This window comes from Drosophila subobscura, chromosome U (genome assembly GCF_008121235.1).
Source record: "Drosophila subobscura isolate 14011-0131.10 chromosome U, UCBerk_Dsub_1.0, whole genome shotgun sequence".
In the NCBI taxonomy this organism is placed as follows: domain Eukaryota; kingdom Metazoa; phylum Arthropoda; class Insecta; order Diptera; family Drosophilidae; genus Drosophila; species Drosophila subobscura.
The window spans coordinates 22,744,748-22,768,964 of NC_048534.1; the positions used below are offsets into that span (position 1 = coordinate 22,744,748).

The 24,217-nt window shown below is 43.7% G+C and overlaps 5 protein-coding genes across 5 annotated transcripts in view; 3 read left to right on the forward strand and 2 right to left on the reverse strand.

Moving 5' to 3' along the window:
* LOC117900288 (probable G-protein coupled receptor CG31760) overlaps positions 1–22,143 on the forward strand; it is a 31,093-nt gene extending 8,950 nt beyond the window's left edge. The window contains 12 exon segments of the mRNA XM_034810600.1: positions 4,292–4,818; positions 6,393–6,579; positions 13,101–13,305; positions 13,378–13,771; positions 13,831–14,129; positions 14,262–14,415; positions 18,178–18,287; positions 18,349–18,493; positions 18,555–18,763; positions 19,560–19,809; positions 19,869–20,056; positions 20,115–22,143. Coding sequence (XP_034666491.1) covers positions 4,312–4,818; positions 6,393–6,579; positions 13,101–13,305; positions 13,378–13,771; positions 13,831–14,129; positions 14,262–14,415; positions 18,178–18,287; positions 18,349–18,493; positions 18,555–18,763; positions 19,560–19,809; positions 19,869–20,056; positions 20,115–20,844 — 3,378 coding nt within the window. The 5' untranslated portion in view covers positions 4,292–4,311 and the 3' untranslated portion in view covers positions 20,845–22,143.
* LOC117900291 (mitochondrial import inner membrane translocase subunit Tim8-like) lies at positions 10,354–10,709 on the reverse strand. The gene has a single exon (XM_034810603.1). It carries the CDS (start codon positions 10,641–10,643, stop codon positions 10,374–10,376), a length of 270 nt encoding a protein of 89 aa, XP_034666494.1. The 5' UTR covers positions 10,644–10,709; the 3' UTR covers positions 10,354–10,373.
* Positions 14,802–18,141, forward strand: LOC117900289 (actin cytoskeleton-regulatory complex protein pan1). The gene is made up of 2 exons (XM_034810601.1): positions 14,802–17,171; positions 17,230–18,141. The coding sequence occupies exons 1-2, from the start codon at positions 15,191–15,193 to the stop codon at positions 18,048–18,050; spliced, it is 2,802 nt and encodes a 933-aa protein (XP_034666492.1). The 5' UTR covers positions 14,802–15,190; the 3' UTR covers positions 18,051–18,141.
* Positions 22,144–22,549: 406 nt separating the features above from the next.
* On the forward strand, positions 22,550–23,324 carry LOC117901541. The gene is made up of 2 exons (XM_034812332.1): positions 22,550–22,927; positions 22,988–23,324. Exons 1-2 carry the CDS (start codon positions 22,589–22,591, stop codon positions 23,174–23,176), a joined length of 528 nt encoding a protein of 175 aa, XP_034668223.1. The 5' UTR covers positions 22,550–22,588; the 3' UTR covers positions 23,177–23,324.
* Positions 23,164–24,156, reverse strand: LOC117901542. Its single transcript, XM_034812333.1, has 3 exons — positions 24,003–24,156; positions 23,701–23,886; positions 23,164–23,629 (listed from the first exon to the last, which is right to left on the reverse strand). Exons 1-3 carry the CDS (start codon positions 24,052–24,054, stop codon positions 23,403–23,405), a joined length of 465 nt encoding a protein of 154 aa, XP_034668224.1. The 5' UTR covers positions 24,055–24,156; the 3' UTR covers positions 23,164–23,402.
* Positions 24,157–24,217: the final 61 nt, after the last annotated feature.

Here is a 24,217-nt window from a genome sequence, read left to right on the forward strand (position 1 = left end):
AATGCACATACTGTATTTGTACAGTGAGTGGTGGAACGGTTCAGGTGCGCGCTGGCAGCACTGCATGTGTACCGAGGTGCAAAGTAAGTCAAGCAATTTATCCATATGTAGTTGAGTACCTAAACCTTGGGCAACATGAGCAACCAAGTCTGTGGTTTGTTTATCCATGGTATAAATGTAACATTATGCCCTCCAAATTTGTATATTCAGGCTCTCCCTTTCGGCCTGAACACTGATACTGATAATCGAAAAACCAATTTCCCCCAAAACTAATTTGAGTGTGAGAGTTTGGTTGTGAAGGCGACAGATGATCCATGTCGAATCAAATGTTCAATCGTGTCCAGAACATTATGCAAAACACATGACAGGCAAACAGCTTAAGGAAACAACAACAAGAACCGACAACCGACTGACAACTTCACTTATTCCAGTTGAGTTGTGACGTTTTGACCGCAGGCTGTGAGCTGCTCTGAGCCAGCCAAGATTTCTGTTACCAGTCAAAGGAAAAAGCCAAAAAGAAAAACCTAGAGAAAGGCGTTGAAACGTTTCGTTTCGTTCAGCGTCAACACTTGAAGGGCTAGGAAAATGAGGATGAAAAAAAACCGCAACCAAATCAAAGGCAGAAGGAACCTCATTAAATTAATGCAAGCCTCAGGAGTTTTTCCCCCCTACACAGCCAGTCCCAACCTCACCCCAAGGCCATTCCCTGCTAAGCTAATTCATGGGAATAGCGTCTTTAGCGAGGCAAGAAAAATTGTCCCACAGATTTGAAATGTTTGATAGGCGTGCCCCAAAATGATTGGCAGGACCTCAGCCTTTGCCGGCGGCTTAGTTTGTAGGATAGTGGGTTGCCTTTTTGGCTAGATTATCCAACATGCAAAGTGGAAACAAGTGGATTTACATTTCAGATGTCTGTCAATTGAAGGAATGTGCGGATATCAAAGAGGGTATAGATATCGAAGAAAAAGAGGAGTGGCAGCTAAAGCAATTTGTTGGGAAGCTAATAAACGTTTGAAGCCGAAGACTTTTTTTTGGCTGCTAAATACAATCAAAGTCTGTCTGAAATGGGGAGCTTCCTCTTCTGCTGGGTCTTCCTCCGGCTTCTACTTTCAACAAGCAAACACCTGACTCTACACCCAAATGTCTTCAACATTTTTCTGACATTTTAGACATTTTCTAAAACACAAATTCCTTTTGCATAAAATCAAATTGGGTCGCAGCCCATGCCCGAAAAATGTATATGGGAAATACAAAAAATGCGACAGCATAGAAAACCAAAAGTTTATAAAACTTTCAACGTAAATATTCGGATGTGCACATGTGTAAATAATTACACTAGTCAGCAGGAAAAAAAAAACGAAGATAAAAATCAAAGAAAATAATTATTACAAAATGTTAGAAAATGGAACATATTTTGAGTCTTTAATTTGTTTAAGTTTACATTTTTGTAATGCTTCAATTTGTATCCAAGCTAAAGAGGGAAATGTCTAAAAACGACCATTTAAATGTATTAAAATGAAGGTCCAAAGAGGTTCCAGTTTTTATTTTTTTTCAGTAGAATTTTTGTAGAAAAAAGAAATTTTCAGAAATTAAAACAGCATAAAATATATCCACAAATGTGTGTCGTCGCTCGTACCTCAATTCCAAATACTTCCACTCTTTTTCTGCCTTTCCAAACTATTAATTTATGCAATCAACAACCCAAATCAAGTCAGTATATCAAGAACAGCTTCATAAACCCAAGAAGAACCAACAGAAAGTGCTCGCAGCTCAAACGAGTAATCGTTTTCCCATCAACCACAAACTCAGCGACTCGGAATTTTGCTGATGAGTGCTGCTCCTCGCCGTGTGCATGTGCAGGATGTGCATACATTGATACTAGTAGTGGTACTGGTACATTCTATTACTCGTACGTTCCTTCTCATAACCAACGTCCGGCACAGATTTGTAGGGACTTTCGTTTTTGCTGTTGCTGCTCGCTGCCCTTCTCCTTGTCGTGTTTATTTTTGCTTGCAAATAAAAAGAATCAACAACAACTGGCAGCCATGTTCAACAGCATTTCCGCTTACATGTCTCTCTTTTTTTTTTGGGTTTTTTGGGTTGAGTTGACTTATGTGTGGGGGTGCACACACGGCTGCTCTGAACCCTTTTACAGCTTTTGGCTGTGGAACAAATTCTCCCACACCCTCTCCCACTGCCTTCCAACCACTCAATCCTTTACATATTGTCCATATTTCTTCAACATGGCTGCGTGTCTGGCTGGGTATATTTTTCTAACGTATGGCACGCTGCTTAGTCATGCTCATGATACGCGAAAAACGCCAACATTTTCCTGCTCCTACTCGTATGTATAGCGGCGGTGGAGGTGGAATTTTCCAACTGTAAACAATAAATACTCGCATGAAGCGCTGTGGGTGGCATCATAATGATGCATCACTCCACCCTCACCCACATCATCATCATCATAATCCACATGCCTGTCGTCGTCAGTCAGTCAAGTTCAAATGGCTGGCAAATTTTTTTTGTACACATTTACCATGTACCAACAAATGGCTAATATCGAAACGTACGTCGAAAAGTGGAATATGGCCAAGGGAAATGTACAAAGTATAATGCAAATTATACGAGTATGTGTAGGTGGGTGAGTTGCTTGAGCAAACAAGTTAAATGAAGCTGGAAATGCAGGTTATTAGGGAGATTAAATTGAGCTAAATGGGTGTGCTATGTGTTTACGATTTTTTGATATTTTTTTTAAACCAAAAGAGATATTTCTACCTTGGGATTTACAAATCTTAAATGTGTCTTCACTTATTTTTCGAATTTTTTAAGTCTTTAACAAATCTTATTAATTTTTTCGAGTATTTATTTTAATATTAAGTTAATTTAATCTTTGTTTAGTTTAAGTTACTCTCTAATTTCTTGCACTGTTTCCTTTTCAATTATCTCCTACACTGCCTTTACATCTTCCTCAGAACTTCCAACGCACATTTCATACATTCAATCCTGCAGCCATAAAGCATTTAGGTAAAGTGCAAAAAGAAATAGAGTGGATGCCAATCGATACATGACTTTATGGCCATACATTTACATATATATTTTTGTATCCCCCCCGTCCATTATTACACTTTCTTACAAATGGCAGACATTTGTTGTTGCTGTTGCTGAAAGCACTGCAAATAAAATCGGTCACGTCACGGAGTGGAACGAGCAGATGCAGCAGCCAAAGGAGTTTTACCTCTTGCTGGCTGAAGCCATTTTTTATGACAAGCAAACACAGTCCCCACCCCTCGAGTATGTGTAGACAGAAGTGGTCTGGTCTGAAACTTAAATCCTGCCACTCCCTTTCTCCCTCTTCTAATGCAAAATATGTGTCGCACATTTTTCCCGAGTTTTCCCTCTTTTCTGACGCTTTTTATTTGATATTTACATTTCGTTTGCTTTTCATGCAGTGGAAAAGTGGATGTGGAAAATGGGTTCCCACTTTCTTCGACTCTTCATCTTTCTTTCTTGTATTTATTTATGTCTTTTGTATTTATTTACGAGTTGGTTTTCATGTGTAAGCAGTTTGTGGGCGTCGCCAGGTGTGCGCACAAATACACAGATAGTATCTGTCGCTGCCTTTCACTTTTTGCTGTCATTTCTTTAGCGCCGGAGTCCTGTTTTCCTTTTAGTTCTGTTTGCATTTTGTCTCGGGCACACATAAATATTTCAACAACCTATTTATGTGTTGACTTCATCATTTTTGCATGTGTTGAAAGCAAAAGTGTGGAGTTTGAACTGTTCTGATGAAGGTTAATTGAGCAGCTGCTTAATAAAATAGATACAAGATGCAGGGATGTAGCTCAGTGGGGGCTATTAATGTGTCAAAAACTTGCCAAGATTTAAGGAATAAGTTGGGGCATAGATTTTGATAGTTTATGGAATTTTTAGGGGTTTTTTTGGAATGAATTCACACAGGAATTTGGCCCAAAAGACAGAGATTATTATTAAGAAAAGTTAACTAAGATTTAGTAGAAATATTGTTCAAGGATACATTTTGTATCCGAAGTTTTATGGTTCCTTTTTTCAGTGTAAACTTTGATCTTTTATCTCTACTATAGCTCTTAATTTTCTCCCCTCTTGTAGAGGGTTTCCCTTACCATCAACTCACAAAACAACATTCATAGCAAAACAATTAGTAAACGTCGCGAAAACACCCTGTAAATGATTAAAATTACTCTTAAAACTCATCAAAGTTGTCTGTAAACTAATCCCAGTCGCTCTCTCTCTCATTTATCTCTTTCTGTTGCAGTTGCAAATGCAAAAACTACAATGAAATGCTGGCTCAATGCAGGGAGGCGCAAGAAGAGGCAGCAGGAGGAGCAGCAGGATGGAGCAGACACTCGATGCAGCAGAGGAGAAGGACGAAGACGAGCTGGACTCCTGCTAGATGGAATCTGTCAGAGACATCAACAAGTGGCCAGCAACACTTTGGTGGCAACACGAGTCGGGCCGGTGCTGGTGTGGCTGCTGTGGCTGTTGCTTGTGGCATTTGCACAACATGGCGAGGCAACAGCAGCAGCTGCAACACCAACAACAGCCAACGGTGCAGCCCCAGAGGCCACGGCAACAACACTAAACAGCAACTCGACGACGATGACGACGACAGCCACATCATCAGCATCGGCAGCAACAGGAGGAGCTGCCACAGGAGCAGCTGTAACAGCAGCCTCGGCATCGACAGTTGGCAAATCGACAAACAGCTGGGGCATAGCCGGCATCCATGAGGATCCATTTAAAAACATTATCAGGATTGGCGATGGCAATACAGTCACGAGGGTAAGACAGCTCGCAGGCATTTGGAAACTAAAACTAGAGCCACTCTTTTGGTGCAGAAAAAACCAATTTAAATTATTGGGAAAATGTGAAACGAGTGTGAAAGAACGGAATTTATGTGTTGTTACGTTGCACAGTGTAAACCCTTTTTAAGCTGTCATTAAGTTAAAGTGCCATTGAAATAATGGCTCTTAAGCGCGGATGAAGGTGCAAGCAAGGAGGCAGGTGGCAGGCTCCGCAGCTCGAGTGTTCCGCTCTTGGTCCAAGCTTAATTGAATTGCAATTGCAGTGGCAGACGCGAATGCACTTCACTACGGCACCAATGCCGTACCCAAAATACTGTACTGAGTGGCTATTTAGTTTTGCACTTAATGAATGCTCAATGAACGCAGAGTGGGCGCTGCTGTCGAATACAGTGCGGTACGGGCACATAAAGCGAGTTCAATGTGTGCGATAAAGTTAAGAGAATGAAGGAATAACACAGCAGCAACTTTTGGCAGTCAAAAAAAGCGTAGAAATATTAAGATTTGGCTCCTAAAATTAACTTTTAAATTAGTCAACAATTTCTTGTGTATTTTTCAGTGAAACTTTTCAGGGAATTCTCTTCCAATTTTACTACAAAAAGAGCCTCACTTACACCTTCCTCATAGTTATGTTCCGCACTGTACTCCAATACGAATTTCTACACCATTTTGTGTGTACTTTGGCTGTGGTTTAATGTGCACATAATGAGCGCCGGCTAATTAGGTTAAATGGTTATTGCAAAGCTCGGGAATTTATGATTTATGACTATAGACACAAGAAAGTGCACAGAGAGAATATGTAACTCCATACAAACTGGCTTAAACATGCTTTATATTTGACCAAAAACTAGTCTCAGGCATTCAAATTCACAGACAAAACAATCACTAAACAATGTCTTCCACTGGAAACTCCCTCTCCCAAGTTGCCAATTTAATTTTGTGCTTTTGTTTTCCTGCTCGGCAATTTACCGTCAAAACAATGAAAACTTTTTCGCTCAAAAGCGTACAACAAAGCAAGCAAAATTTGAGCAAAAAAGCGTAGAAAGAAGCCAACAAATTTGGAGGCAAAAAACAGGAGAACGGAGACAGAAATTTTGAGACAAAAAAGCGTAGAAAGAAGCCAACAAATTTTGGGACAAAACAAGGAGAACGGAGACAGAAATTTTGAGACAAAAAACGTAGATAAAAGCGACAATTTTTGAAACAAAAAAGCGATAAACAAACCAACAATTCTGTAGAAAAAAACATAGAACAGACCCACATATTTTGAGTAAGGAAAAAGGAGAAGCCAATAACGTAATTTTCCACTCAAATTTTGCACATAAAAGGGTCTAAAAAACCAAAAAAAAATACGAATTCTTTTTGTTTAAGCCTAAAATGTATTTTTAATGGGGGAAAAGCAAAACAAAAACCACAACAAAAATGTTTGAATAGCCTATAAAAGAAGTGATTTGGGTTGCCCGCTAAATACATAGAATTTGGAGGGTGAACCCACCTCAACGGGCAGGTCAGATAATAATAATGATGAGCGATTTCTGTGCTAACCATTGACAGGAGGCCATTGAGCAATCGCTGGTGACGATACACGACATTGCCACCGAAAACTTGGGCACATTATGCATCTCGACGCTCTATCGACCGCTACAAGTGCCCATCAATTCGGAGCGCTATGAGAGCTCCAGACAAAAGGCCGATTTGGCCGCGTCGATACTACAGGAAGTTGGCATCATACGACACGGCGGTGAGTTCCATTCCCACTCTGTTTTTATATCCATATATATTTTATCCCTCCATCGATTATTGATTTTGTTGGTGTTTTTTGTGCGGGGGATTGGGAGGCGTTTGTGGGGGAGCTTGGGGTGTGCTTGGTGGGCTTTCGGTCTGCAGGAGAATGTCATTTCCTGCTCGCCGTACCAAAGTCAATATGCGTGTCTCACATGAGGGGCACAGGCACGACTTTGAGCGTGGGCGTTTTGCTCTTTGCTCTATCAATATGGATTCAGCTCGAAGCAGCTCTGGCAATTTTCAATTTCAAGTTATTAAATGCGGGTGTAAAGGCTACAGCCATTCCATGGTAGTGCCTTGTAGTTGCACTTTCATATTCCCTTTTAGCAATATTGCTACACTTTTTGGCGGTTGCTTCGAAATTAAAATGAATTCTGCGCGGTTTTTTGTGTGCAGAATTTGTCTGCAATGTCGGGTTTACAATTTTTAATAAAATCTCATGAGCTTCTGTTATGGCGATGGACTCCAGCCTCTTTCAGGCCTTCAGTTTTGTACACAGAAAATTTCCATAATTTTTGTAAGATAAAATATGGCAGCTAAATATTTATGTAAATGGGAAACAGCCTTTCAGTAGCTTGGAAAATAATCATTTTCTACCAGGAAATGCTTTTAAGTCTGGGAAAATAGAGAATAGCCTGGAAAAGTTCTCCCCTATTTGCAATTATTATTTTCCATGCAACAAATTTCCAACCTACAAATAATTTACTCAATTAATAAATTAATAAATATATGTAAACGATATCTTTCAATATAATTACAACACATTCCGACCCCAAATCGCCCCAGACCAAAGCACAATTCTGATTATCCCTTAAGTGGAAATCTGATATCCATTTCACAATTCCTTTCTCCCTCCCACTCTCTCTCTCACTTGAACCTTGTAAATTTGTTGTGTATATTTGTTGTGCTTACTGTCATACATGTCCTTGCCTGTGTTACACTCTCTCCCTTTATGTGTGTGCTGGGCTGCTGTTTTCCGTGGGTAAATCACAGTGGAGAACAAGGACCCAATGTGGCAAATGACACGACGCACAATGCGAACTTTAAATTAAATCTACAGCATTAACATGGGGCTAACAACGACAAAAGGGACAGTGCATATATGTATGTACATAAATGTATACAAATATACATATTTACATACGTTTGTACATATTTGTTGGAACTGTGTGGGTTCCTGGGTCCTCGCTTGATGCGCCACAAGTGCGTCGTTCGTTGTCAACCCCAATGCTGTCGCGCGGCTGTCAGGACAAGAGACTTTCATTTCATTCCCAACAGCCTTGACAATGCTCATCAGTAGGGGCATACACTGACAAAAAAAACAAGAACAAATAGCTAGCTATTTTTTAATTGGAACATTTAATTCCAATTAAATGTTTTATGCGCTTGATGTGGGTCCAAGTGGCGCCACTTTAAATGCCAACGAAAGTTTTTGGTCTACAAACTAATTTTAGTCAATTGTTTTTGGAGTGTATGAGACTATCAGATGGTCGTGAATAGTCAAGGACAAGCACAGAGCACCAAAAACGCACAATGAACCCATCGCTCGGTTGAGCTCTGAAGCTTTTGGCTCCGGTTTTTGGGATAATCAGGGGAGGCAAAAGGCAGGAATGGGAGCAGCATCTGACGGGGAGCCACAGACAGCAAAGGCAGCAGCACATCTGATGGCAGTACTGGGAGCTAAAAGGCATCACATCTGACTGTGAGTGCTGAAGCGCACAAGTTGCCATTATGGTCATGATTTCATGACCCCCGCCAAGTCCCCCTACCCTCTACCTATTCACCCTATCCTCCCGCTGTTGCTGTTCTGTCTTTGCTTTCTTTCCATCACTGGCTGTCGCTCTTTCTCTCTTTCTCTCTCTCTCTCTCTCTCTCTCTCTTCCTCTCTGTGCAGTGTGCTGGCAGCAAGGTGCGACGTGTCAGCGAAAAATCGCATAAAGCGAAAGCAAATTTGCTGCTGCCTTTTGTTGTTGCTGTTCTCTTATTGTTCCATCATCCTGTTGAGCTCTGCAGCAGCAACAGGAGGCGGCAGCGCAGCCCTCCCCCCATTTGTATACAATTTTTGGCACTTGTCGCACAGCCGTCGCTCTTTTTCGTCTCTCTGTCTTCGTTCTCTGCCTGTCGCCTCGTCTTTCGCCCTTCCATGTCCCCCTCTGCCCTGCCCTGTTGAAATTCTGATATGCCACGCATAAATTATTCCCATAAAGTGACTCACAAATCGAATAAATTTAAGCCAATTTAAAAAGTGGCAGCCAAACTAAAGCAACAGCAACCCAAGCAACGGAAGCAACAGCCGTCGCAGTCACTTCAAACTCACTCTCAAAGGGGTCTGGGCAGACCCAGCGCCTGACTGACTGCGTTTAGCTGAAAAATATGACAAGTGCAGGGAGCGGAGCAGAGCAGGAGTAAGGGGCTTAAGTGTGCGAAACCTTTGGCTGCTTTTCCTTTTTAAGCTTTTCCATTTAAGCCAAATGAAAATGAAGTGCACCGGAAATGGGTTGAGAAACTTTAAGGCTTATGTTTAGCTATGTATGGATTGTTTATGAAGTTGTTAGAGATGTTTTCTGTATTTATTGATTTGTTAAAAATTGCCAAGAAATCAATTTTTAAATTTTAAGGCAGTTTTGGAAGCTTTAAAGTACAAATTTTCTGGGAAATCTTGTAACAAAAATTTAAAACACACTTGGCAACTTTTTATGCACAATCTTCAACGTCTTTTAACTGTCCTTCAATTATATCTTTGAACAAAAAAACAAAAGAAAATATACAAAATTCAATTGAAAACTGTCACAAGACATCCTCTGATTTTCCATCTTCATTTCCTGCACTACCCAAGAATAAATTTCAAATTGAATGCCACAACAGCCGCACTTAATTGTCAGACAAGCCCCCTGCCCTGCCCTGCCCTGCCCTGCCCTGCCCAGACCACTCTTAATTCTGCTGATGAGCCCAGTGTGGCTGCCACAAGCCCCATTTCAGACACAACCGAATCTGAGGAAAATTTAATTATTCCTGCAGGGCAAAAAAAAAACAAAAGAACCAAACGCTGACAGGAACAAAATACGTATGGAAACCCACAAAAACTGGAGGACGAGAGACAGGCAAAAACCTGTCTGACTGTAGTTTGAATAATTGCCAATTTTACACACACTCTCCGCCCAGGCATATGGGAGCTTTTGTTTCCACCCACACAAATTGCTACAATTGCTGGCAAAGTTGAAAATGTTTATACTTTCACACCTTTTTGGCAGCAACAGCATTCGACCTAGCCAGCAATAAATTCTAGAACTAGCCAAAAAAAAAAAGAACTGAAAGCTTAAGATTGATGATGGACTACAAGTGAGTACGAATCCAAATGGCGTAGCAGATGATGAATGAACAACTGACACAAACATAAGCACATATCATTCCATGAAGCATGCTCCGTAGATATTGCCGTGTGTTACCTTTCTCCCCGGTTGTAACCCGGTTGACAGCCATTGCTTAATGTTGTTTACCATCAACGATTTGTTGCTGTAACAGCTGCTGCGTGCCATCAGTTGGCACAGACATCGAGCTGAGTTCAGGGCAAAGTCAGGGATGGGGATCTCTCTACTCATACTTTTTGTTGTTCATAATAGCTCTATATTTAAGTACGAAAATATATTTATGGAACACAAAAGCTGTGTTGTTGCTGGCCTTTGGTCTTTCTTCAATTGTTCGGCCTTTCATTTGTGTTGAAGTTTTGGTGTTTTTGCCATCAGAAACTTCCTAATTGTCGTTCATCCCACCGCGCTTGTTTAAAATCTCGGCAAAGCGCTTGGTGATGAGCACCGAAGTGTCGATGAAGCGGTCCACGCAGTTGCTCAGGCACACCTCTGTGGCATGGTCCAATTTGGAGCTGGGCCTGCCGATGCACTTCTCCCAGCAGATCTCGTTGAACTCGTGCAACTGTGCATTCACCTGAGCCTTCTGTTTCTCAAGGTCCAGGAAATCCTGCAGCTCTGGGTCGATGGCAGACACGTTCTCATAGTCGGACATCTTTGGTGTGAATTTCTTTTACGCCTTGAGTGAAATTCAGTTTCACCGAAAAACTTAAATTTTTGTTTGATGTTTTTTGAATTTTTTAGTTCTGTGAAAAGCCAGTTCCGTCTGTGCTAGCCAAGCGTTACTAGAAATGGAAATCATCAGCCGAATTGTCTAGATATTTTTGGTGTTTCCCCTTCAAGCCTTACAGGAATACTGTCAGCCGAAATGTCGTGAAAACTAAGTAGTTAGCCAAACGAATCAGTTTGCCCGACTAAAAAGTCAAAGGCTGGTATGTTTTTCAGAAATTTAAAAAGTTGTTTTGTCAAATAGTCGATGTGAAAAGTCTGTGTACACAGTGACATGTCTTTTAGTAATTCAAAATCAGCCCAATATTATTCGAATAAGTATGGTTGAATGCCGAAGAAACTATTTCTATGCAAAAAAATATCTTCAAACACTTACCCACTGTCGGCCTTTATCGAAATATGTACATACTACATACATACAAATGTGTGTGTATGTTTGAATACCTGCGTGTACATCAATTTTCACACCAGAGATGCTTCAGCTGGAGTCGTCATGACGCGTCATCCTGCGTTCATATGCATGTACACACATACATGTTTGTACATACATCCATATGTGAGTACGCATCTCTTCTCTTCTCTCACCCATCCACCTCTCAAGAGAAGCGCTCTCCGCAAAACTTTACGAACTACAAAAATGCACGTGCACTGTTTTTATGGCCCTTTTGCTTGCTGAAGGGAACGGAACTTTCACAGATGTAACGGTACCGCGCACAGTAGCAACAACCAGAATAGGAATCAAAAGTAGCAAGTTCTGTGTGACGTTCTGTACACACTAAAACATAAAAAAGAGGAAAGTGCCACGGAAGTTGCGGTAATCGAATTTAAATAAGTTTACTTTGTAAACAATTCTCGTTTCGGTCTCGCGTGCTCTCGTTCTTTCTTTCTCCCTTTTCGCTGGTTTGAAAGTCAAACAGAAAGCAAAAGGAAGAGGAGGCGTCTGCAAGGTATAAGAAAAGGAAGGTACGGCCTGTCCGTTCTTGCTACAAAGAAGCCTATTCTTTGTATTTTTGGCCTCTTATAGCCCTTACCCTCATATTAACATACCTTGCATGGAGGCGGATAAGTGTGGGAAAAAATATTAGCTTTTGACAGCCACCGCCCACACACGACAAACGACACACACACACAGAGAGTGAGAGTGGGATAGTGAGAGGGAGAGAGAGAGAGAGGGACACGGACATGGTGCTGTGAAAGTGCTGGAGGGAATGGGCTTCTGCTGGCCTGCCGCGCATATTAATCATTGTTCTAGGGTTGACACTTTTGCCAAGGCTGAACGCAGCATCAGAGGAAACAGCAGCAGCAGCACCAGCAAGCCTGCTGCTGCTTTTAATGACTGTTCCAAGGCTGCAATAACAGTAACAGATGTGCAGAGTTAAACGGCTAAAGTTGCATTTCACCACAAAGCAATCAGATAACAATGCCACGAAGCAAAAGCCCGCCATAATTCATTACCAAATTACCATTAGTGGTACTTATCCGCTTATATCAGATGTCATGGACCAGAATAAAATAATGGTACTTGCGAAAGGGATTTTAGAATAATTTAAGTATCGTCTTGACGGTATTTATTGCCTGAATGAAATACATCTGCAATAAACAATTAAATGCATTTCAATTTTTGACTACGATGCAAATTAAAATTTATTTATATATTTGTACAATAAAAATATGAATGTGTGCCAATTTATACAGATGTATCTAAATATCGTTTACCAATAAGTTGGCAGCACTCGTGCAAACAATGGTGAAATTACGCCCATTTTCTGTGAAATGATAAACCCAACTTTAAATGAAATAATTTATTTGATCATATTTTAAAATTTATATTTATATGCATACATACATTCAACTGTATATTAAATGTATTTGCAAAGGCCGCAGAATCGATTACTTAACACCAAGTTGGCAGCGCTCTACGCGATGGCGAAATAAGCGCGCATTTCCTGTAAATTGTGAATTGATAAAATTAATTTTAAATGCAAAGTGGAATTTGCTGTAGGGGGGGCAGAATATCACACCACGGCAATTCTGGAGTGCAATCAACAATTGAGATGCATTTACCATTAAATGGACCTCGTGATCGATGCCTACTTGGCATCGCTTGGCATCCAAACTCTTGCGCCCCATAAATAATTAAAGTTGAGTAATTTGTGAGCGGCGTAATTTCACGCAATTAAGTGCAGTGACATGGCCAATTCATTTTGGGGGAAATGTAAGTGCAAATTGTAATCACTTTGCGTTCGTCTGCCGGTCTGTGAGTTTCCCATTTAATTTCCGCCGGGATGTGTCTCGTGCTGCCTCGCACAGCAATTATTGAAATAACTTTTCAGTTGCAACAATCCCAACCATGTGACTGACCCAGATCCTCATTTCCTCTCAGGACTCTCGGATGCCTTAGCCAAGGGCCTGCTCACTGATGACTTTATAACCGGAGCGCGCATTTTGGCTTTGAACCTGACCAACGGTGCGGTGCAGTCGTATGTGTGGTGGGTGAAGAGCAATCAGGACAAAGTTCTGGGCGAAACACAGCGCTACGATGAAGAGGGACTGCAAATTGGCAAAAAGCCGGCCAACAATTATCCCTGGTACGTAACCAAGCCACAAATGCACTTTCAATTAACATTTATGATTCCATCTGTGTTTTTTTGTGAGGTTAGGTTCGACGATGAGAGCAGCACACCGACGCTCCGCTCACCGAAGTTCGCACCTAGCCCACCGAGCAACTACTATAAAGGCTGGTGGACCTACCCGTACTTCTCGTGCGCGCTCAGCAAGTGGCTGGTGTCGTATAGCATCGCCATACCGCCCAGCGGACGGCATGGACTGCGCGGCTTCATCAGCATTGACATTGATGTGACGTCGCTGCGTGTCAATCAATGCGAGGCGCAGGCCTATCAATTTGGCACTCGCAAGCAGCCGCCACTGAGCACGCGGCGCTATCCGCGTTTGGCGGCCAGCAAGGCGGCAGCGGCGGCCCTAAACGACGAGGCGACGATCAATGACTTGCAAGCGTTTCACAGCTCACACAAGTGTCATCGCACCTCCATGGTGGTAAGTTGGATTCATTTCATTTAATATCACCTACACCTGCTTGTTTGATCCCCTTGCAGTGCGACTATCGACAGCCGAATACGGAGACACCGACAATAAGCAGCGGCAAGATATTGACCGCACTCACGAGCAGCAGCTGGTCCCGTGGCTCGTATCAGTGCCTGTGCAAGCCCGGCTATTATTCATTGCGACATCCGGATGGCTTCAATGGCACCATCATGGAGATTGCATGGCAGGAGCATAAGGACAATATAAGCAATTACTATACGGATGTCTTCAAGTGTTTGCCATGTGCCCCCGGCTGTGACATGTGCACCGGTCCGGAGCCATGTCTGGCCAACTATCATTGGCCTTTCAGGTGTGTGTGTGTGTGTGTTTGTGTTTGTGTGTGTTTGCACACCACACTCTGACATGCTTCAATGTGTTCAAGTGTCGTCTTCTGTTCATGTCAATATGTGCCTCACCTCTACCTCTGCTTTCTGTTCCTTAGAATATCATTGTTGACCATATCCATTGGCTGTGCCTGCGGCACCTTTGTCCTCGCCGGCTATCTCTTCCGGCATCGTCGCGTCAAAGTCTTTAAGGTGGCCAGCCCCATCTTTCTGATGATCACACTCATTGGCTGCGCCATCATGTATCTGGAGGTGAGTTCTCTTTTCCTTTTAGGCCAACACTTTTAACCCATTAAGGCACACGACACACAAAGACCATTTGGTAACAATGTTTAGCTAATGTAACAAAAGGACTCCGACTGACTCCGTTTTGGGCTCATTCATAATTAACCCACATGTGTGGCGGGGGGGTTTACTTTTGCTACTTCTTGGCAGTTAGGGAATCCTGGACGGCAACCGCAACATTAAGCGTCTGCTTATGTGTTTTTAAATGCGGCTTTTAGGCACTGGCTGGCGGTCAGGGTATAAGAGATTTCTTGGTGCAGTTGGTGACAGGAAAGGGAAAGATTATGAGCTGAGGGAACAAGGAAATTTGTATAAAATTTGTGCCTAAAACATTTTAAAATATAAATTCTGCCACAAGTTTGTGTCCCAGAAATATGCAAAAATTACTTTAAAATCGCCGATAAACCTCCGGGAAAGAGCACACCACATTCGACCAGTTTAAACCTCAACTTAATGCCCCCTTGCTAGCAATTCTGTTGTAAACATTAGCAAGACCACAGTGCAATCGCAGCTCAGCCCGCTCCTTGCCCCAGTGGACGCATAAAAGGCCTCTGCTAGCAGTCCACAGAACTCTCACAATGGCCAACATTAACAAAGGACAACAAGTACCTGTGCCAAGCAAATGGGTTAAGAGCAGCCTGCAAATAAAGTGCCACAAGCGAGCGATTGTTAAACTGAACTAAATTGTTGCTGATTTTCTAATCAAATTGTTGAGAGCAAATATTATTAAGGAAAGCGAAAGATGAACAGGAACAAAAAGGAAGCGCAAACGCAGGAACTAAGCTACGACGACGAGAACGAGGAAGAAGACGAAGATGCTTTGCAGGCGGCACTCAAAGATATTGTCAGTATTCCAGACGTCGATTCGCAGGAGCTCTTAACGGAGGGCATTCCACATCCAAGGAAACTGCGCTTAGAGGCGGATATAATTTGGTCAGCGGAGCTCAAGAAGGCAACCCCGAATGTCACTCAAAGTCGTCTGCAAAATAAAATTAAGTCGCCGCGGGAAAGCGCTGAAATATCCATCGTAAAAGGGGAGAGTAAAGAGGAGCTTCCTGAGCCAGCTAAGATCTGGTCCGCGGAGTTGGACGAGTCGCTAAACAATTGGTATGCGGAACTCAACGAATCGCAGCAACCCAAAAGAAGCGATTCGCCGTCAATGAAGAGGCCGCAGCAGAGCGCTGAGGCGAAGGTACGGGAAACAGGCGTCGGATCGAGTGATGATAGTGGAAAGACTACCGATCCAGATCAAGCTTCGATGGAGCCAAATCAGTCCGGAATGGAGCCAGCGACAGGCTCGTCGATGGAGCCAGAGCCCACCTGGTCGATGAAGCTCAAAAATGAGGCAGAGAAAAGGCTGAAAGAAAAACGAACAAGGAACAAGAAGGAGCAGCACACCGAAGATCACAGAAGTTCATCAAAGTCCGTAACCTTCGTTGAACCTTGCTGCCTTATGCAGCTGGAAACTGAAAGCAAGTACGCAAGTGAGGATAAACTCAAGAGCCAAAAAAGTGTAGAAAAAGGTCTGCCAACAGAGCGAAGTTCTTCGCAGATCTTCAAGCTAACGCCTCAAGCGTCAACGGAGGATCTGCACTCCCAAAAGGTTCAGCAAACCGAGCGGCGACTTCTAAACTATTTGAATTTTGCGGAGCCCCATGAGCTGGTCGTGCCTGGGCTATCGAGTAGCATTGGACTGGAGCAGTTATCGGCGGAACTAGAGGATAAATTGGAACGTATTGAGGCTGCGTCCAATCCGAAGTCTTATAAAAAGCCAAAGCCAGCGGCCAGCACGCAAACCACTGACTCCATGGAGGCCAAAGCTTCGACTGTGCCAACGATGGAAGCCAAAGAGTTGGAGGAAAACCCGTTGAAGACCAAACCCTTGGCTGTACCACCGACAGAGTCTCAACTATTGGCGGACAAACCATTAGCTGTGCCACCTACAGAGTCCCAACCGTTGGCTGTTCCACCCACAGCGTCTGGCATGGTTCTCATCAACCTTCTGGCGGTACCTTTTCAGAGTACCCTACCAAAAGGAGCGGTTATTTCTGCATCGAAGGTAGTGGATACATCGGTGAAGAGTGCAGCAGCTTCCCTAGAAGAAGAGACTCCTGTCCCTGCTGCTACTCCATCAGCTGCTTCTGCTCCAGATGCTGCTCCAGCTGCAGTTCCATCAGCACCTTCCGTCGAAGAAGAACCATCAAGTCCAGCGACACCTCAAAAACCTGAACCACCGCCTGCTCCTACAGTGGAACCCAACGATGTCAAGTTCAAGGAAAAACCCGCCAGCGATACAGAGCAGAATGAGGAGCGTGAGAAGAAAGAGTCTCGTGTGGCGAGCAAGAGCTCGCTGGCGCGTGCAGAGTCCATGCGGACGCTGATCATCACGGGACACACGCACATCAAGACGCAGTGGCGCGATCATTGCCACCTGGAGGTGCAACACGAAGGCATCGATAAGCCAGCACGCAGGAAACTGCTCATAGCCTGTGCGCTGTGCCTCGTATTTATGCTCATCGAGGTGGTCGGTGGCATACTGTCCAAAAGCCTGGCCATAGCCACAGATGCAGCGCATTTGCTGACGGATCTGGCGGGGTTTCTCATCTCTCTGTTTGCTCTCTACATCAGCGCGAGGCCAAAGACGCAGCGCATGAACTTTGGCTGGTATCGGGCGGAGGTAATTGGCGCCATGATCTCAGTGTACTTTATATGGGTGATAACAGGTGACAGATTGCTTTTTATAGCTTAAAAACTCCACGTTAAATCCCCCTTTATATGCAGGCATTCTCGTCTGGCTGGCCATACAGCGCCTGTGGCTGGGTGAGCATGTGGTGGATGCCAAAATCATGCTCATCACATCCGCTGTGGCCATACTCTTCAATGTCATTATGGCCGTGCAGCTGCATCACGGACATGGGCACTCTCCCCATTATGAACCCGGTGAAATGAGTCGTCAAACGCGCGTGCTGGAGCACGCGGAGTGTCAGCTGCTGGACACCGCCCAACCCGCAACGGAGAACATTAATGTGCGTGCTGCCATGATCCATGTCATTGGCGATATGATCCAGAGTGTGGGTGTCTTTGTGGCCGCTTTGATCATCTTCTTTCAGCCCACTTGGGCATTTATGGATGCCGTTTGCACATTCCTGTTCTCCATCATTGTGCTGCTGGTGACTTTTCGCATACTGCGGGATGTGCTGATGGTGCTGATGGAGGCCACACCCGACTACATGGACTACGATGAGGTGCAGCGTCAGTTTCTCTCCATCGAAGGTGTCGAACATGTGCACAATCTACGCATTTGGGCGCTGAGCATCAATAAGGTCGCGCTGTCCGCACATTTGGCTATCAAAACGGATGCGGATGCACAGCGCATACTGGAGGAAGCCACGACCATGATCCACAAGCGTTATCGTTTCTTTGAGACGACCATACAGATAGAGGAGTACACGCCGGGGATGGAGCAGTGTGAGCAGTGCATAAAGCCAGGACACTCTGTAGTTGTGCCGCGTGGGGGTAGCCTGGCCATGGAGGAGGGTGCTGGAAGTGCTGCCAATAAGCAGGATGAGCAAAAGCCAGTGGAGGATGCAGCAAAGTCTTGAGCAGACGAATTATCTATGAGGTTTAGGAGCTGTAAAAAACCCACAAATTATTTATATAATAAAAATTTAATCTTTTTGCCAAGATCTTGCATTAATTAACAAATCTGTGACACTCTCTCCTCGACAGATGGTGGCTATATTCCCCTATCTGGACACGAGTTGGTGCATTGTCACCAAATGGTCGCGTCACATGGGCTTTTGCATCACCTACACATCGCTGTTGATGAAAACATGGCGGTAAGACGAAGCCTTTAACTAATGTTAATTAATATTTAATAATGAATACCCCAACCCACAGCGTCTCTCTAACTTATCGCGTCAAGTCAGCGCACAAAATCAAATTGAATGATCAGCAACTGTTGCAATGGATGGTGCCCATTTTGTTGGTCATGTTGATATATTTGGGTACTTGGACCATTTCGGCAACGCCCTATGCGGAGGTGGTAAGTGGCAGCTATAGAAAATGCCTCTCACAAGGTAATTCCTTATCCAATTTCTTTGTAGATCTACGACAAACATCATCTAAAATTCAAACAGTGCTCGTACAACTGGTGGGATCACAGCCTGGCCATTGGTGAGGTGTTCTTCCTGGCCTGGGGCATACGCGTCTGCTATAATGTGCGCAATGCGGAGAGTCTCTATAATGAGGCGAGACTCATCTCGTATGCCATCTACAACATTGCGCTGGTCAACATAGCCATGGTGGTCTTTCAGTAAGCAAAACTCTTTACCTGTTCCCTTTCTGTTTGTGCAACAAACAATTGAATTATAACAGTTGACACATGCTGCTGCTGTGGGTAATCCAACATGCTGCGGCACGCGTCATAGCCATGCCCATTAGGGGTAAAGCTGGTCCCGCCCTGCTCGCACACTCCAACCCCTCCATTGGTTAGCCCTTTTAATTAAATTCCTTTGCTTTGTGCGCGCTCGTGTTCGCGTTGTAATCCTTTTTTGTTGGCCTGCCAGGACAGCCTCACTGTCTGTCTCTCCAACTGTCTGTCTGTCAGTCCCTCTGCCTGTTTGTTTGCCTCCCGCACGCTTTGTTTGTATAGACATGCCCGACCATTCCTTTCGGTTTCAAGTTGTCTGCGGGTTTGCTGGGTTTTCAAATTGGCATCCCTTTTTGAAGAACTCTCTCGCTTTTATTTTATATCTATATAATTAATGCAATTTGTTGGCCAACTTTTACAGCCACGTAGGTGGGAAGTCCTTAAGACTTTGGGGCAGGTTAGGTTACGTTTGCTTAAAGTGTTGATTGGGTGCTGAAAAGGTGCAGGAAATCGTACAGCAATCGTAAGAAAAAAGCTTCAAGTGTGAATGTGAGGATTAAAATTAAATTAAGGGCTGCCTAAGATGTGCTTATTGTTGCTAGGTTTTCGTTTGATAATTGAAATTCAAGCAACTGTTGAGCGGGGTCCGTTACTCTACTGTGCGGGTGAATATTTGGGCTTACATTTGTACGCTTAAAACATTGATAAAATCACCACTTTCTCCCCCCCCCCCGAACAGCGTCATGCTGTTCCCCCAAGCTGGACCCGACTACAAGTACATGCTGGGCTTTGTGCGCACCCAACTATCGACCACCACAACCATTGCTTTGGTTTTTGGTCCCAAAATCTTGCGCGTGTTCAAGGGACAAGGCGACAAGTGGGATCAGAAGGCCAAGGTGAGAAGCATTACAGCTTCCTTCTCACTGAATGGCGTTGGGCTGGTGCCAGAAGAGTCCCCGGATTTGTATCAGGAGAATGAAGAGCTCAAGGTGAGGCTAAGGCACCTGAAGAGGCTTTTTAAACCACGAAATTTGTTGATTTTTCGCAGGAACAAATCCAAAAGTTGGCGCATCAAATAGAGTTCATGAAGACTGTGCATATGCAGATGAACAACAGGCATTTGAAACCGAAACCGGGTGGTTACTTCACCATCACATCGACCTCGTTTCAGGCGCCCTACAGCAAGAACACGGTGTCCACGGCACAAACCCAAACGGGCAAGGATGAAGCCAGCGGGTGAGTCACCAAAAATGGAACTCCCTTCAAGTAAATGTTTAAATGTTTTTCTTTTTAGGGCCACGCCTACGAAATGCAAATCGCCCAAGGGCAAAGTCTGACGAGGTCAACGAAGTGTTAAAGATTGCTCAATAGAAGTTGTTGGCCAGCACGGCCAGACAACAGTCGTAGAGGATGATGCAATTGCTTTTAGTTTCTTCCAAACAGAGATGCCAAAGATGACAATGGACACGACGACGACGACGGGGGACGATGGGCAGCCAGGGCCGGAGGAGGCGGAACTGCTTAGACAATTTCGACGCCTCTTTGCGCCCATTTTGGATGACAGTCTGCAGCTGTACTACAAGCTGAATGAACCGGATGGGTTGGAAACCGAGCACATACGCATCCATCAGACAGTGGCGCAGCTGAACGAGCTGACGAGCAGCGAGGAGGAGACAATTGTGACACAGGTGAATAGTCCCAGTCCGAGTCCGAGTCCCTCGCCGCCAGTGGATGTGGAGCTGCTGCTGCCGCTGTCCAGCTGCAGTTCGACATCGAGCAGCTCGCTGTATGCCATACACACACCATCGCCCGCGCATCCCAGCGGTTTGCTGCTGCAGCCTCAATATCTGGACTCACCAACGTTGCTGCAGTCCTGCAGCGAGTCGCGCACGATCACGGAGCAGGTGCAGCTGCATAATCCACCGCAGCAGCTCAACGAGGACGAGAACAACACCTCGTGCTCATTGTCATCGAATCTGACGGATAGCAAGACTCTGGATGGTCGTACGCCCATTGTGGTTTGAGATCTCGCTCTCTCCCTCTCTCTCTCTTGATCGGCTTTAAATGTGATTTTGTTTACACTTTCTTAGAGCAAACAACAGCCAACAAATAGCGAATGAAAACAGCTTCAACTGTTTCAATTAGTCTTAAATAATGTTTGTGTGTGTATGTGTCTGTCTGTCAAACGTCGTTTAAATGTTAAAATGCGGTTTATGCGGTGGTGCAGCAAGTGGAGAAGTTTTGCAGGGAAATTTGCGCTTTAAAATGATGCCAAAAATGCTCATTAGAACATAACTTTGGAGTAATTTGTATTAATATTTGTAATTTAGCTGTTAGTTTGGCTCTTTTAGCTTAGTTTAAATAATTTAATTCAAATTTTGGTTGTGTTTTTCAAGTGAATATTTTAGTCAAGCAAATTTCAAAGGCGTTGACACAATCTTGTATTTGTATTATATTATATTTGGACTGTGTAAAAGCCTTAGAAAACAGCTTGTCCATATATTTATTTAATTTTTTTTCATACATATTTTTTTAAACTTGCTTAAAAATATTTAAGAACGTTTAAAAGAACATTTAACAGACTTCTGCTATATTTTAGCACAGTTTTCCCCTAAAACTTGTAATAATACGCAACATATTTTAACTCTTTAAGAGCTACCAATACGAACGTCTGACATACACTTCTCTTAAACACGGCCACCGCATAAACCTAAGCTACATGTGTGTTTTTTAATCATTTAAGTTTTGGCTTCTTAAACATACACCGTACACCCACACATTATCCAAACCCATACCCATCCCATCATCCATAGATTCTTCATAGATTTTTCGGAAACCAAACGCATTGAGCAAATATTTTTCACTTCGTTCTCGGATCGCCAAGAAGTTGATGTATTATCGTGTGGATAGTAGACAGTAGCCAGATGGTTGGCCTGACGACTCATAGAGTTCGCCTACCAGGGCCCTTAGGGATTTGGAGTTTCATTTCACTCATGCACCCTAGCAACTAAAAGAAACACATACTATATTTAATTCGAATTTTAATTGTTATCACTGGCGCACACATTTTCATAGAACAAAAATATGTTTTGCTTTGTAGGTAAAATTTACGTTGATTTGTTTATAATCATATGATCTATTATACAATAAGCATAGCGAAAGAGTCGATTTTAGTGTACAAGAACAAGAAACATAAACATTATAAACTATATACATAAATATACTAAATATAAATTGGAATTTTAGCGTACAATTTTAAACTGATTAACTGTTAGCAGAAAACGCAATTTCTCTTCATAAAAAAACAGTTAATAAAAACAAAAGAAAACCAAGAAAAATAAATTGAAACATAAACTTAAGTTAATGTTAAATTACAAATATTGTAAAGCAACATTTGGCAAGATCAAAAATAAATTATAAAGTAAATGTTATAAAACGGAAAGGTGCAAATTGAGTGATTTTATAATAATTTTTATTTTAAACGCTAACATTTGCTCTGGGCTCGAATGGGATTGTAGGCGGATGTAGCAGGATACGAAGTGTTCTTTCTGCAAGCGTATAACCACAGGCCACAGGCTGCTCTGATTTGAAAAGAAATCGGTTTCTGTTTCATAATTTCCTCACCTAACTCCAAATGTTTTCCCCCCTAACAAAACTCCACTTCTGACTCTACTGTCTAGGCACTCACAAAATTCCCTCACAACTTTACACTCAAATATTAAATTAAATTTCTTGCTTAGTTTTTTTCTCTCATTAAAATTCGATTCCATGAATTGCTGCTCGGCACCACGCTCGGATCCGGACCGAGAGCAGGAGCCGCAGCTGACGTGCGATGGTCAGTGTGTCGGAGACGAAAGCTTCGCGGAACTCAACGAACTGCTGGACGAGGAATTCGCTTGCATGCGACGCGTGGCGCAGGGCATTTGCCAGTCGCTGGCACGACCCAAGGACAGGGAATGCTGCCGCACCATGCTGCAGGATTTGTCCAAGTTAAATCAATCCCAATCGCCAGAGGTCAAGGGGAATGTGCACAAGTTTCTGATATTCTACCTGAAAGCGTTGCGCTGGACGCAGAAGAATCAGCCGCTGGAATGGTACGAGAAGTGGGTGAGTAGCAACCCAGACACAGATGACGGCAGCAGAATTACTGGGTGATCCTCTCTGTAGTACGGCAACAGCTCCCAGGACATGGGCGAGGAGCAGCGTGTCTGGATGGAGGAGGGGCGCTCCTATGCGGCCATGAAGGAGTTTGAGGATGGCTCCACGATTGTGTACGTGGCCACAGGCAAATATCCCTGCGCCAACTGGACGGAGTCCGGTCTCAAGTCATTGGCACAGCAAGATGATCGTTTATAGATTTGATATATTTCGATTTTAGGCACGAAATTCGCGGTGTAAAACATTCGAGCTTAGGGCTAAGGATATGGACAGAATGTGGACGGAATTTTGATAGTTATTCGTGGCTTAACAACTAATATAAAAGAGCAGTGATAAAGGCACTAAATGGTGGCTGTCTTTTGTGTCAAATGTTGGGGGATTAGTTCCCAAACGCCTGCGGCAGCGGCCGGTGGACATGCTCCTCTTAGCTGCGCATAATTCCTGCAGCGGCGCCCATCAGCAGGAAGCCCAGCAAGAGCTGCAGCGAAGAGTGAATTTGCAGCAAGCTGGCGCCATTGCAGCTGTCGTTGGAGCAATAGCATTCCTCCCAGTAAACGCCATTCTCGTAGACGCCCCAATTGCAGACGCCCGTCACGCCCGTATCCGAGACAGAGGCACAGCGACGTATGACCTGACGCCAGCGGCCGTCCCCTGGGGAAAATGAAACAAACAACAAATATTAAACAATGCATAAAGTTAGAGTAAGAGCATGGGTTGCTAACAAATGAATCCTCTGGGTCCCTGCTGCACCACTTTCATGCAAAAGGAGCCGGGCATGTGGCTCTCATCGCTGTTGCACTCGATGGCAATGTGTTCCGTGCGATTGAATTTTTTGTACGCGCCGCAGCCGTCGTGACCCTTGCGATCTTGGTCCGAGGAGCACTGATAACAGCGTATAGCCCAGCTGCCTGTAAAGCAAAAAACAATAATTAATTAATAAATTAACAAACAAAACACCTGCCCCAAGCCACACCCTAAGCGGAGTTTATGTGACTTGGCTTTGGATTTTTGCATAACCACCTACCGCACACGGCCAGCGATAGTAATATAAATGCACAGCGTGTTATTCTGGACATGGTGGAGCTTATAAAGGTTTTGTGCGCTTCAGTTAACTTGGCTAAAATAAGGTTTAAACTTAAAACCAAAATAAATTCAAAACAAATTGGGTTTGAGTGAGTGTGACCGCGGACTTAGCGATGAAATATACCGGCTGACCCTCAGAAATATACCGAGAATAAC